The 14890-nt window shown below is 46.2% G+C and overlaps 5 protein-coding genes across 5 annotated transcripts; 2 read left to right on the top strand and 3 right to left on the bottom strand.

The window, feature by feature from the left end:
- Positions 1-352: 352 nt before the first annotated feature.
- N7495_006155 (uncharacterized protein) lies at positions 353-1986 on the bottom strand (the record flags this gene model as incomplete). Its single annotated transcript, XM_057208806.1, has 2 exons — positions 353-790; positions 850-1986. 2 exons carry the CDS (start codon positions 1984-1986, stop codon positions 353-355), a joined length of 1575 nt encoding a protein of 524 aa, XP_057062580.1.
- Positions 1987-3131: 1145 nt separating this feature from the next.
- Positions 3132-4068, top strand: N7495_006154 (TFIIIC subunit 6 family protein; the record flags this gene model as incomplete). Its single annotated transcript, XM_057208805.1, has 2 exons — positions 3132-3203; positions 3262-4068. 2 exons carry the CDS (start codon positions 3132-3134, stop codon positions 4066-4068), a joined length of 879 nt encoding a protein of 292 aa, XP_057062579.1.
- An 890-nt stretch (positions 4069-4958) lies between these two features.
- On the bottom strand, positions 4959-5189 carry N7495_006153 (uncharacterized protein; the record flags this gene model as incomplete). Its single annotated transcript, XM_057208804.1, has 1 exon — positions 4959-5189. One exon carries the CDS (start codon positions 5187-5189, stop codon positions 4959-4961), a length of 231 nt encoding a protein of 76 aa, XP_057062578.1.
- Positions 5190-9744: 4555 nt separating this feature from the next.
- N7495_006152 (glutamate dehydrogenase (NAD(+))) lies at positions 9745-13177 on the top strand (the record flags this gene model as incomplete). The annotated part of the gene is made up of 4 exons (XM_057208803.1): positions 9745-10027; positions 10088-12921; positions 12977-13077; positions 13144-13177. 4 exons carry the CDS (start codon positions 9745-9747, stop codon positions 13175-13177), a joined length of 3252 nt encoding a protein of 1083 aa, XP_057062577.1.
- Positions 13178-13492: 315 nt separating this feature from the next.
- N7495_006151 (uncharacterized protein) lies at positions 13493-14443 on the bottom strand (the record flags this gene model as incomplete). Its single annotated transcript, XM_057208802.1, has 1 exon — positions 13493-14443. One exon carries the CDS (start codon positions 14441-14443, stop codon positions 13493-13495), a length of 951 nt encoding a protein of 316 aa, XP_057062576.1.
- Positions 14444-14890: the final 447 nt, after the last annotated feature.

The raw sequence follows: 14890 nt of genomic DNA, 5'->3' as shown, positions 1-14890 counted from the left end.
GATATTCAAAAAAAAAAAAACAAGTCAAGCCAGTTCGGCCAGTGTGGGAATCGTAGCTCGTGTCGTGTTTTTGATCGTTGATCGTTCAAGAATGAAAGTTTCAAAGGGATGTCAAATCCACAACAGGTCTATCCTGTTGATGAAACAAAGGGCATAAAACATAGCAAGGGTATATAAGTATTAACGCAAAATCGCACAAATGCAAGAGGAATAAGGATGGGAATTGGGGAAAGGGATAGCCCCTGCTTTATGGGTAGAAATTAGTTGTCGGATGTTGAGTCGAGACTCATTGATCTCAAATGTCGAAGGTTGTTGAGCTCAAAAGAGAGGTTCAGCTTGGGTACAACAGAGACTACTCCCCGGTGCCGTATTGGCCCCATTGCGGAATTCTTCCAGCTTCTCCAATGAAATCTTTAACGGCGCAGTGGGAGTTGTCTGGACCTTGACAGACCTTGTATCGATTCAAATGCTTGAACCGCGGTCCAAGAGGTCCGTTGACAAAGTGATATTGACCAGCAAATCGGTATTGGCGGGAGTCACTGAGCGGATAGAATTTGTCGCCCCAATGACCTTTAAAGTCGAACCACTCCGTCGGCGCATTTGGACTGAAGGTTGAAGCGCGTAGCTTGTCGTTATCGAAGTCATATGTATAAGTATGCGAGTTGAGCGTCGGGTCCCACAATGGACCTCTATCGGTAACGTCGTATAGAATGCCGAATGGAAGGATGTATGGGTGTACATCGGGAGTGGCATACATAGCATGGCTCCCTTCGGCGGAGTATATGACAGGCTTTTGGAGAAGAGTTAGTATTATCGATGATAATTTTCAATTTTGGGAATTTGACTCACCCGCTTGCCTATTTTCTCCACTGCTTCATATTTATATGCTTCGCCTGCAGCATGAGCGCTGAAGAACAAAGCTTTGGGTTGACCGTGATGGAATCGCACTAAACAATGCTCCCAGTCGCCAATGTGATTTCCAAATCGCACATCGAAGACGGTTGTGCCGAGATTGAAGCTGTAGAAGAAGAACCAGAAAGCATCCACAACTCCATCGCCCTTGTCCATCACCAATAAGATCGCTGGCGCATCGCTGCGACCTCCTTTTCTGTCGTGATCAGGGCCATCGTTGATCGGCTCCTGGATCGGCTTCCCGCCATATCGTTTTCGCAACTCCTGTCGCAGGCGTTGATGGGCTTCCAAGGAGTCCCGTTCTAGCGCTTCGGGGCTCTTCTGCTCCTGCTCATGCTCATGCAGCTCGAGGTGTCTTAAGTCCAACCAGTGCGCACGATCTTCTGGAGTGTCACCCGGTATCTTTCCATCCACTCGGCCGTCCCAGTCGGCCCATGACTCTTGTACTCGATCACCGGATTGTGGGATATTATTCTCTCCCTCAAGCCACGGAGGACGGGATGACACGTCGTCGTTGCTGGTCAGAAATACGTTTCGTGTACCCCATTGATTAAGTTCATGTAGGTTTTTTAGAGTCGGGTGATCGGATTTCGTCTCGATAGTGGTATAATTCAGGGCTGGGGTCGTGTGGTATAGATGCTCCGCAATATCGCTCGGCCAAAATTGCTCTCCGGAATAAAGATGGACTAGTGGGGCATAGTCAAAAACATAGTTGGGGATCTTCCGCTGCGCCCGTTCTTCAGCATCCCACTTGGCATCATCGGCCCCGCTTAACCAGAATGACCGCCAAGGGTCGAACTCATCGGACTCATCAGACCCTGACCACTTGGCCGGATTGCGATGTCCAAAGGGCCCACGAGCGACGTGTAAATGCCACAAACCGCAGATGCCGAACCAGCGACAGCTCTTACGATCTAGCCATGAGCGAGAGGTCGCAATCCAGCGGAAATCGTCTCGATCTTCATCACACCAGATGAAGTAAGAAGGTCGGTAGGTGCGGAGAAGACTGTTGACGGATATGTACACGATCAAAGTCGACAGCGCAACGATGGCCGTCTTGGCCTTTCGCGTCATCTGCTGGAGAGAGAGGGAGAGACTACCGGGGTTGCTGTATACTCATGGACGAGGCCGCTATAGAAGTTGGGAGAGTGGGGGTAGTTGTAAGCGTAAATTCGATAAGGTTGATAATTATTGATATCTATCTGAGAAAGTAGAAATGAGCTGGGGATAATAATAATGAAGTATGTCAGTGACGGGGACTCCAGGAACCCGATTTTCCCGTGAGTAAGAGAAAACATGAAAGGAAAAAATCAGAAATTAAGATCAAAAATCCCAAAGAGGGAGGAATCAGAACAAGTGAGAGAGAGCGAGTGGCCGATTCCCGGGAACGTGCGGAATTCCACGAGGGCCAGCCAAGCCGGATGCAGATCGTTAACCCCGAGACTGCAATTATTTCATTGATTGGTAAGTATCCGAGTCTTCCGTCTATATGGTATATGCCAGTGCCATATGCTATATCGGACATATCTTGGCAGCTCCGTCTTGAATAAGGTATATAGATTGGGCACTTTTTGTCCTTACTTCGTCCACGGAAGATGGACTAGGAAGAAGAAAGAGACCAAAGAGTGATTACTTTCTATCTAGTATTCTGGTAGTGTTAATTATCTGGTTCGGATTCAATCTTGAAACTCAAGACATATGATTCATACTATCATAAGTTGGATGATGTATTATTGTATTCATCTAATCATGATTCGAGTAACCTCAATTTCATAAGCCGCTGATTAAGGAAAACAAATAGTTAACCTGGTCCCTAAATATTTAAATAAACGTCATAGTTAACTATCATAACTAGTTAGTTGATTAGATATTTGACTAAACAAAATCGACGTAATTAAATTTGAATATTATTTATTTATTCAACTAGTTTATCTAAGTCGTTATAGCGGTGTGAGTTTGTCTCGGGTCTACTTCTACTTTTATGCAGAACTCATAAGCAGGAGGAGTGTACTGTGTAGAGAAAAGTAAGAGAAATAGGCTTAGCTTAAAAGCAAATAGTCAACAACCTAAATAGTAATACATATTTACTACGTCTCCAAAACATCCGATGATGTAGTTAACCACGACCTTTGAATTAGTCAATTTCCATACTTCTCCACTTCTGATTATTCATCATATCTTATCTCCTAAATCCATCGCGCAAAACCCTTTGCAGCATCATGGATCCTTCCAACGACATTGAATCAGACTCGGACGAGTATGAATATGAGTACCATGAATCAGAGAAAGAGGTATATATTATGAACTGACTCCCGTCACCCAATATTTGACTGATAAAGCCCTCCACAGACCTTTTTCTTGAATCTAGACCTCACATCCATTCACGGTCCATTGCGCGCTCCACGGCAACGATCAAAATCACCACATGAGAACTCAACACAGGAGAACCAGGATCCAGACAATCCAGGAAACCACAACGACCAGAATGGAACCAACGATGACAATCCCGATGAAGTTGACAAGAATAATGCTTATGCCTCTATCGAGGGGACCCCCGGTGATCGAATTCAAATCTTAGGTCTTCACGAGGACAACCCTGTCGTCACCTACCATAACCAGGTCTTTAGCTGCTCATGGGCAGATCAGATTGGTACTGAATTGATTTTTACTACCCCTGAAACAAGCCTTGATACAGCTGTACCCTTGCACCAGGGTCCAGGGTACCAGCTCGTCACCGCCAATAGTGTCAAGATCTTAGGTCGCAAATCAAATCTCATGTCAAGTGCTGGAACCCTGTTTGAATTACAAGGCGCGGGACCTTCCTTCGCAATACCTGTAGCCGATGATGCAGATTTAGCACCTCGGGCGTTTGGAACACGTCGCACAGCTCAAACTCCCCAAACCCATTTCATCCGGCACTTGCAGAATATCAAGGATGCCAAGGGCCAAACAGATACTGTGCGTGTTGTTATGAAGAAGCAGAGCAACATGGCAATCACAGACCGGTTGAATTCATGGGCTCGAACAGAAGCCCAGATGGCTCGGGTTCAAATGTTGACCAAGAGGGCTGCGGAGGGAGATGACGATGCACTGGAATCTATTGAAGATATATTGGATGAATTGGATGAATGGGACGAATACAACGCCCAACTGTGATCAGATCTGAGCCATCATGAGTACTGTAACAGGAAGCGCATGCTGAAATGGAAGTGAAGGGGGGTCCAAGTTCAATTAATAAATACGCTGGTCGTACGAAATGTGCATTTTACATCTACGTCTTTTCTCGCCATTTCCAACTCTCTTCTTCTCCATCCTCTGAACCTAACGTGAAACAGTATCTAGTAACATACTCACAAAACCCAGAATAAATCCAGAAGAAGCCTCTGTTTCCATCTTCAAGCTTACCTAGATATATCCGCCATTACACAGCCTCGGGCCATTATGAGCTTGTGCAACCGATCTCCAACACTTTATGTCTATGACTCCACAAAGTTGTGTGACCTACGATTCCTCGGATGTAATTGTGCGATAGAGTGGTCTAATCGGCAGCTACTTCTCTACATAATGCAGTAATGCCAGGCAGTACTAAATATAATTTTCGGATTCCGATCCGGTGTGTATCTGGTGGCCGTGGACATGCGGAACCAGATGGAAGAAAATAAGCCATTGTATCAGCCATTAAATATATATCAAAACTCCGTGCCTTATTTCCATATACCCGAATCACTAACTTTATCCAAAACTCATAAGACCCGGAAATTCACGCCTCGCAGATGCCAAATGTAAAGGAAAATAGATAGTGATCAAAAAGTGATCAAAGACATCATAAAAGTGTCAAGAGAGAGAGAGAGAGAGAAAAGAGAGAGAGATAACTTGATAGAAGTCTTGTCTCACTTAACCCTTTATAGCATTAAAATAAGTGATGATGAGAGCCCAATCTGTTTTCAGATGGGTAGAATCGAGGCGATAAAGGTAGTAGTAGGTGATGGTACAAAAGGACCCTCCTTTAAGCAGAGGTCTTTTTATTCGTATTTTTTGTCTGTCATTCACTCCAGACTCAGACTTGGGACTTTTTCATGTTTTCCTCGAGTTGTCTTCCCGTTACTGTCAATAGCGAATGCGACTGGTGACGGTGGAGGAGCAGGAGGCATTTGTTGCAGTTTAGCTGACTTTGGACTTGTGGCAGTCATAATAGCACGGGAAATATCCTGTGAAAATGTGGCAAAGGCTTCGTGGGATGAGGGAGGGGTGGCAGTTTTGGGAGAGACGGCAGCCATGATGTAGATAAATATAGATATATGTGAGCGATAAAGTGGGTCGAGAGCTTCTTTTTATAAAAAAGGCTTCGTTGTTGCGTGGATGAGGACCTCGGCTTCAGTATTTGACGGCGTCAAAAATCGAGATGCTTCTGTAATGTTGATTTACTACTCATGTATAGTTAGTAAATATTCAGTAGATTTCGGGAACGAGTAAATGCTGGAGAACTCTTCTCCGAAACCGCCGGATATCACAAATTGAACCCCGGGTATCCGAGATCTATGGTAATTTGAAAAATAACTCACATATTGAAGAAGATATCAAGTTTGAAAAGTAGAAATAGAAAGTGTAATTCAGGTGAGAGTAGATTCAAATATAGGAATCTGGGGGAAGATAGAAGATAAACTGATAGGATGATAAGAACAGGGAATGAGGTTTCAACACGTCGCTGTGAGTAAGACTAGGTGAGACTGAGGTTACCTACTTCGTATCAAGTTCTTCCTTGCGAAACCAAGTGGGAACCAGATCTAGTTATATCTATTTTTCCCTCTCTTTATTTTACTGAGCAAAAATTTAAAAAGAATATATGTGGAGTCCTAAAAGGGAGTATATACTAGAAAAGACTCGTCCAGGCTTTTTTGACCTGCCGCCTCATTCTCACAGTCACAATCCTACAGGGATACGGGAGACATTCCCGAATTCAAATTTCATAATTTCACAAATAGAGAGCGACTATCGCGGGAATCATTGGGGAGGACGCGTTATGGTGTGGGGGAGGCGGGAACAGGGGCAAGTAAATCCACGACGTTGACTCGCTAGATTTTTAGGTGATTTCAATTACGCTAAGGATACGGGGAATCGGAAGGATACCGAGATAGGAATGGTTTATTTTTGTTTGGTGGTTATTTTAGTATGTATTTTCTACTCCCGTAACCTCCACTGTGGCGATCAAGAAATGCCTAAATTCCTTCTAGCGTGGTTCGATCAAGGTGAAAGCCCGGGAGATCTCGGCTTATCCTTATACTAGTCTGTCGGGGCGTACAGAGAAGGTAGAAAATCAATTATACCTATATTATCCTAACAATAGAAATATACGGAAGTTGAAGCTGAAGCTATACGCAGATTCTAGTATCTAGTAGCTGGTATCTACAGGGAGTGCCATGTCAGGGGCTCAACGCCTCATTATCCTAAAGAAAACCTTGGAAGCCCAATGTTTTACCCGGATGATCAGTTTGTTCAATTCTAATTACCCGGTTCGGAGTACTTTCTCTCTCTGATCATAGTCAGCTGTAGATCAATAAAGGGAGCTCCACCTGAGCAAGCTACCCCCAGATTCAAGGGGGCATTATTGGAATAACCCTGCAATGAATGTATGGGGTAACACTCCACTCTTGATCTGAAATCTGGGGGAAAGGAGAGCATACCAGAACATTTGACATTCTATCTATACTCTCCAGGGCTCCACATTATCATATTTTCAAAATATCACAATCCTGGGTATCCATGTATGGACGTGAAGTCTATCAAGTACCTAGTTAGATATGAAGAATACTTAGTTCATACCCATACCTAGGTACATAACATGAAGCCACCTGGGTTCCCCAAAGAAGAGAAAGTAGATTCATCCAAAGTTCGTCCAAAGCTCGAGTACCTGGTCAATATGGATCACATTCATCCTGTCCACTCTAGTAGATCTTGACACTTAATGAACATGCATACATGTATTACCTAGGTACAAATGCTCGCATCAGGCTCGATACAGTAGCCCGAGGATTCACCTGGAAGATCACATTCCTGGATGACGTGGGTGGACATGACTGCAGATATGGAGTACGATGTGATCTGTGTACAACATACAACGGCCAGCTGGCGCCGGTACTTTATAGCCTCAACGCTCATTAGTTCTTCCCTAGTACCGGAGGAATAGGCAGCAAGTGAGAGTGACAAAGATTGAGACCGTACCCTGGCAAGTGTCGGGTTTCAGACTGTTGTCCTTCTTCACCGCCAGATACCTTTGCACCTGTATTTCTTGGCTTTCTACTTCCGTATTAGTGCTGATGTTTACTTTTGCAGTCTTCAAAGCAAATCCCCGTACGAGTGAAGATGAAGATTATTTACCTGTTGATTCTGCACTAATAGCTAATTGCTGATTGTGATTTAGCGTATCACTATCCAAAATAAGATATAAATCTTAGGACTTTCTACCCGTCTTCCTAGCTAGCTGTCATTGATGTAACGATCAAATCGGGACGTCAGTGGCAATCCTATGGTAAGAAGGAAGGTCGAAATCTAAGTCCGCACGCTGATCATAAACAGCATCTCCCCTTGTGTCTAGGCGACCTGGGTACATAATTCCTCACATTTCATCAGATACCTCATAGACAATCTTCCAATAATCACCACGGTCCAAAGGCGCGAACGCAATAGAGAAATATTGAGGTAATTAACCATTAGGGTCGATATCGAAGACGATGGTAGAGCCTTGCTGGAATATTGAAGGTTACGCTATTCAAGGAAACTATTCACGTAGATAGGAACTTCTTGGAGCATTAACTGGGATAGTTTTTTGAAGTCTGTAATATGGGCCAGTTGTACCAGGATTATTAAGATTAGTTTCGGTGACATGACCGGCTGATGACAATTGTGTTGCGAAGCTCAGAAATCTGCAATCTATCCAGTAAGCAGTAGGTAGAAAAGTTCTTCTGATTCAGGTAGGGCTTTCAAAACTTCGACTGACTTTCAAGAGAATCGATCTTACTAAAGAGCTGCTTCTCGAGCTTATTAATGATGACGATAGACTGGCATATAAAGGGGTTTGCTTAGTAGATGTTCTTTGGTGAGCATATCCTCCGATTAAAGATCGAACAGTTGAATCTATCTTCTCCGGGGTTCGTTGCCATGATATTTTGAACCTATTAATTTGATCTATGGTGTCTTTCAAGTCCGGCTGAGTTTGTAGAAAAGTCTTGAGATTCCCAGGCTTTGCTATAGTTGACCAATTCGATGTGATCAGGGGGGTTAGCTTGAAGGTTTCCTGGCGTGACACTTCTTGGAGAAATGAAAATGTTCATGGAGTTAATACAAGCAGCAGGACGTGACCTGCCTCTTACCAACGACTGACGAAGACTCTGAGTCACCCTTAGTCTTGGGGCCAAGGCTGATGAGACTATTCTCTCCCATACCTTTCAACTTTTAAGTATTAACAGCATGACTGCCATTATTGTGATGGTGGCAGTGTAGAGATCGATATGAGTTGTCTCTCCTCTCCTTTTGTCTCCTGGCATCCTTGGAATGGCATCACTTGACCACTTGATCACTTGATGTTAACTTTGCCAGACGGGTTTGCAATGGTTGACTAAACTTCCAAAGTTCCTGCAAGCCAAATGGACGGTCAGACCGCCTGCCTAGACCTTGATGGCCCATGAACATGAAATTGTGGCGGTGAAAGGGAAGAAAGCACAAAGGCTGGTACGGAATATACGGGGAACCCAATAGTGATATTTACGAGAACAGGGAACCAAGAATCAAGGCGAGATCAATTTCATAGCTGGTGGAGCAGAGAAGAATTATTACCAGGTACTTATTCAAGTACTATTTAAGGTGGATGACTACTACCCCGCATTCCAGTCCACCGAGTATGAAATCATATTGTGTCGTTTCCCCATATTATGATTTCTCTTAGTCAAGGATTGCGAATGAGAGTTATTAAGTTCAAATAATGACACATAGATATTGCAATTCAATCACCTCATTAAAGGGAACCTGTTCTTTGTTCACCGTTTTAGTCATAGAAAGGGTAAAAATAGATGATAAGCTCAGGTGACTTATTCAGGGCCTAACCAGCCGATAAATAGCTAAACAGTATTTATTTAGTTAGCATTAGATAGCTTATGTAACTGCCGATTCTAGCCTTAGAACGTCTGGATAAACTATCTTAACTTCCTTGTCAAAACAGTTATAAATAGTGTTATAATAATCTTTCATCTAATAGTAGGATCAACTCCTGGTTTGAGGCAATTAATTGATATTTTCGGCCCGTATGACGCGGGATTTTATTCATCGGCCCTTGGAGGGGCACTATAGCCAATAGTCATTGGAGCTCATCGCCGCACTTGGTGGAGTCCCTGCGTATCAGGCGTCGAGACTTCAGGATGGAGTGGAATTCATTGCGCCTAGCATCGGTTATAATTTATGACTGGCTTGTTCTGTTTGAGGGATCTAGCCTTGAAAGTTGGAATGGTCCTATTTTTGATGTTTTCTCTGGGAGTTGCCCGAGGTTAAGTGTTCGTTCGTATTTAAGCAACAAGGATTCCCCGGGTTTTGAAGTTCCTAATAATTCAGATCAATTCAACATACTTATATTCGTCCCATGGCGGTAAGTTAAAGTTAACATCAAACATATCCCCTTACCTGTTATCTTCTTACTGCCCCTTGACCGGCCCGGGCCCGGTCTTGATAAGGATTACCTTGTTTGCCTTTGACTCTTATCTATCCTACAACCACTGCCACTTTCTACTTTATCCTAACTTTTTCTCTCAGCGTTCTTTCCTTTCTATTTCCTGTTAAAATCATACAATGTCTTCTCCTGCGCCCTCCACTACCTCGGAGGCCTCCAATGGCGCATCCCTCCCCTCTCGTCCCCTGGGTGGAGATGGGAGCTCCGGCACGGGAACTCCCATCGGTTTCCAACGGCAGCTCCACAATAAGCACCTGGACCATGTCGTAGGCCAGGTGCGACAACCTTCACCTCAGCCTACCCATCTGGCTGTCCCGGGTACTCCCCACCGTGTTCTGTCGGAGGAGGACCCTGGCTATATTGCCGCCACCTTTGAGGGCAAGCAGCAACAGATGGAGCAAGGTATGTAATTAATAAAGATCGTATGGTCGAAATGTACAATCTGTACTGACAATTATTTAGTGATGGATCAATTGGAAGAAAAGGGCTTCTTCCCCAGTGATTTCGTCTCCTCTGAAACCACCTGGTTCTATAACATGCTGGGCATCGATGATACTTACTTCCAAACTGAGACCGTTGATGCTATCGTGACCCAGATCCTCTCCCTCTACGCTGCCAAGGTCGCTGCGTATGCTCGTGATGACAAGCAGCTCTCAATTCGTTTTGACAAGGAGGATGAGGACCATGCCGTCTACATTGATACCAGCCGACCCGGTTTCTCTAACAATGATGGTCCTCAGTATGAGCAGCGCATCGATGAAAAGTACATCAATTCTTCCAAGGGTGCCAACAGCTTCCGTGTGGAGACATTCCGTTCTCCCAATCCTCTCCCAGGTGACAATGGCCAGCAACTTCGCTGCTACTTCGTGTACAAGTGCCAGTTTGCCGAACCCAACCCGTCCCCCAACGAGACCAACATTGAAATCATTGGTGAAAAGCGCTTCCTCCAGAAGGCGACCCCCAACACCAAGGCCATCTACCAAGAAGTCATCTCCACGGCCGTCAGCCGCACTGGTCCGGTCATTGAGATGTTTGAGATTGAGGGCAGCCGCGAAAAGCGCCTCGTCATTGCCTATCGCCAGGGCTCTGCCATGGGTCTGTTCAGCGCACTGTCGGATTTGTACCACTACTACCGCCTGACCAGCTCGCGCAAGTATCTTGAGCACTTCTCGAACGGTATCACCGTCATTTCCCTTTACCTGCGCCCCTCGGAACGGCCTGAGATTGCGGCCAAATACCCCCCAATTGAGGCCGCCATCCACCAGATCATGAAGGAAGTGTCACTCTTATACTGCATTCCTCAAAACCGCTTCCAAGGGCACTTTGCCTCTGGCCGCCTCAGTCTGCAGGAGACCATCTACGCCCATTGCGCCTGGGTATTCGTGCAGCAATTCCTGAATCGTCTAGGCTCCGAGTACACCTCCCTGTCTGCTCTTCTGGACGCCAACAACAGTGTCCATGCAGAGCTTCTTTCCAAGATCAAGAAGCGTCTGCGCACTGAGACCTTCACTGCTGAATATATCTTTGAGATCATCAACCGATACCCCGAGCTGATCCACAAGCTCTACTTGGATTTCGCCAACACCCACTACGTTCAGACTCAAGGTCCCAACGGGGATGACTTCCTCCCTACCCTTAGTTTCATGCGTCTTCAGGTGGATGAGGTCCTGGATAGCTCCAAGCTCAAGCAGCTTATTCGAAGCAGTGCTGTCAATGAGCACGACGAGATGGTCATGACCTCCTTCCGTGTATTCAACTCTTCCATCCTCAAGACCAACTTCTTCACCCCCACCAAGGTGGCCTTGAGCTTCCGCTTGAAGCCGGACTTCTTGCCAGAGCACGAGTACCCCCAGCCTTTATTCGGCATGTTCATTGTTGTTAGCTCCGAATTCCGTGGCTTCCACTTGCGCTTCCGCGATATCGCCCGTGGCGGTATTCGGATCGTCAAGAGTCGAAACAAGGAGGCCTACGGCATTAACGCTCGTTCGCTTTTCGATGAGAACTACAACCTGGCCAACACCCAGCAGCGCAAGAACAAGGATATTCCCGAGGGCGGTGCCAAGGGTGTCATCCTCCTGGATGTGGACCACCAGGACAAGGCCGCCGTCGCCTTTGAAAAGTACATTGACAGTATCATGGATCTGCTGTTACCGCCGGTCAGCCCTGGTATCAAGGATCCGATCGTCGACCTATACGGCCAAGATGAGATCCTTTTTATGGGCCCTGATGAGAATACTGCCGAGTTGGTTGACTGGGCCACTGAGCATGCCCGTGCTCGTGGTGCTCCCTGGTGGAAGTCGTTCTTTACTGGTAAGAGTCCCAAGCTGGGCGGTATTCCCCACGATGCCTACGGCATGACCACTCTCTCCGTTCGTGAATATGTGAAAGGAATTTACCGCAAGCTGAACATCGAACCTTCGACCATCCTCAAGCTGCAGACCGGTGGTCCTGATGGTGACCTGGGATCTAACGAAATCCTGCTCTCCAACGAGAAGTATGCTGGTATCGTTGATGGATCTGGTGTCATCTACGACCCGGAGGGTCTGGATCACCAGGAATTGATTCGTCTAGCCACTAAGCGCGTGATGATCTCCGAGTTTGATGTTTCGAAGCTGTCTTCGGAGGGTTATCGGGTTCTAGTTGATGAGAAGAATGTGAGACTGCCCAGTGGTGAGGTTGTGGGCAATGGCACCAACTTCCGCAACACCTTTCACCTGCGTAGCCAGGAGAAGTTCGACATATTCGTGCCTTGCGGTGGCCGACCCGAATCCATTGACCTGTCCACTGTGAACAAGCTCATCGTGGACAATAAGTCTATTCTCCCTTACATTGTCGAGGGTGCCAACCTGTTCCTCACCCAGGACAGCAAGCTGCGCCTTGAAAAGGCCGGTTGCATTCTGTTCAAGGATGCTTCCGCCAACAAGGGCGGTGTTACTTCCTCCTCCCTTGAGGTTCTGGCTTCGCTGTCCTTCAACGACTCAGAGTTCGTCGCTAACATGTGTGTGGGCGAAGATGGAACTGTCCCTGAGTTCTACCAGGCCTATGTGAAGGAGGTCCAGGAGATTATTAAGTCGAACGCTGCTCTCGAGTTCGAGGCCATCTGGCGCGAGCACGAGAAGACTGGTGTTCTGCGTAGTGTGTTGAGTGACACTCTCAGTGTTGCTATCACCAAGCTTGATGAGGAACTTCAGCACACTGAGTTATGGGATAACGTTGCTCTTCGCCGGTCGGTATTGAACGATGCTCTGCCTCGTTTACTTTTGGATAAGATCGGTCTGGATACCATTTTGGAACGCGTAAGAGTTCTCCCTATTCTCCTTCTTCTCAGCAAAAAATGCTAATATCTGACAGGTTCCTGAAAACTATCTCCGTGCTATCTTCGGCAGTTACTTGGCTAGCCGATTTGTGTACGAGTATGGCAACAACCCGAGCCAGTTCTCGTTCTTCGACTTGTATGTTGCTTATCTGACTATTCCCCTAATCTCATTTCTATTACATATACTGACTTGTCTTCACAGTATGACCAAGAGAATTGCCCAGATCCAGTCGTAATCGACTGTTGTTCCCATTTTACGTCTCCTCTCAATGAAATCACTGCCACAACCCAGTAACGAAGTATGGGCTCCGATGCACGCTACCACCACAATAATACAGGTCAGTTGGATGACTTGGTTTTCTTATGAAATATTGTTTAGAAAAGTTATTGGAAATCGAAACCAGATTTTTTTCAATTCAGCGTTAAAATCATGATTCGTAGCCCACCACTATCAAATAAACCTTTCTGTTCCCTTATTACCTAGCTGGAAGTCGGTACTCATGCTTCACATATTCCGCTATCACAAGCACTATACTAACAGCCTGCATCAATTAGCTCTTGCCTATGCAATGCACGTGTAAGCAACCCACAAGTAGCAGATCCACACCCTCTGCAATCTCCACCTCCCACCGAGGCATCGGCCCAGACAGGTTAAAATCCAACAACTTATCCCGTCGAATATGTACGATCATCTTCCTCCCCATCATCACAGCAGCAGTTGTCCTAGTCTGCTGCACCACCTTTAATTTCGTCTTGGCACTGGCGCCCAAAGACAGTGGTGGAGCCGCTGACAGGGACGACGCCGTGGCTGGGGCTGGTTCTGCCGGTGGCTCAATCGCATCGAGCAAGTCTCGCAAGGAATGACTCGAGGATCTACGCACAGAATCGTAGGATGGCAAGCCACAGTCTCGCTTGCCTACAGTGATCTCATCCAGTGAACTATCACTTTCTGTCGAGCTTTCGCCGCTTTGACGATTGTCCATGCGGCTGCGGAAGTTCTCACTCATAGCCTCTCTATACGAAGGTGGATCCTCTTCTCTGTGGGAGTGAGAAGCAGAAGCAGAAACAGTTGCGCGATGACCTCTCTGTCCCCGACTCACGAGCGCATTCTCAAATCGGACTCCCATCTTCCCTCGTATACTCCAGCCCTGGTCCGCGCTGAGTAGATCATCTTCTGTCTCGGCGCGCTTTACCATCCACAGTCCGCGCCACCAGAGTCGCTTGAGCCCGAGGAGCGGCTGGCCCGCTGCATCCCGGATCTCACGGTACTGCGATGTGCTCCCGAGTCGGCCTACGACTGTGTAGAGTAGTATGCTGCGTTGGGGACTAGAGACGTCCTCGTAATTGCGGATTTGGAATATACTGAAGTCGTGGCCGGAGACAGTGTTCTCGCGTGTTATGCGGAGGGTCGTTGGAGTATTGGTTAATCGGTCTGGCGCGGGGGCGAGAAGATGGGAGCGATGGAGGGCGATAGGGTTATCTGGGGGTTGGAGTGTCGACATTGTATATATTATTCGTTATTTTATGTTACAGATAGACCATATCTAGGTAGCCCCTGAGAGCTTTATATGTGCAAGAGCTTGAACCTTGGAAGTTGGAGTTGTAGTTAGAGTTGAAGTGCGGAGATGCTCAGATTCTGGGCAACGACTGGAGTAGAAAAATCCCGCTTATAATCCTTCATCTTGGCTCAACTTGAGTGGTTTAATTAGGAATATCTACATACCTAGGTATCTTGTTGCCTGTTCAAAAAGTTGTACATGGTTAACTTTGCCGAGGGAATGCTACTTAGTGTATTTGAAAGCGTCAATAGCTCCGCCATGTGGATGCACTATTAGAAGCTAAATAAGGATGACCCCAGAATTAAACACCACTAAATAATCATTGTGAGATTTAGCCTTAGATCTATATCAAGATGAAGACAAAGATGATATATTAGAAAACGCCATTGC

This window comes from Penicillium taxi, assembly GCF_028828555.1.
Source record: "Penicillium taxi strain IBT 34144 chromosome Unknown utg000004l_segment0_segment0, whole genome shotgun sequence".
NCBI lineage: Eukaryota > Fungi > Ascomycota > Eurotiomycetes > Eurotiales > Aspergillaceae > Penicillium > Penicillium taxi.
This window is presented reverse-complemented; position numbering and strand designations above follow the sequence as displayed.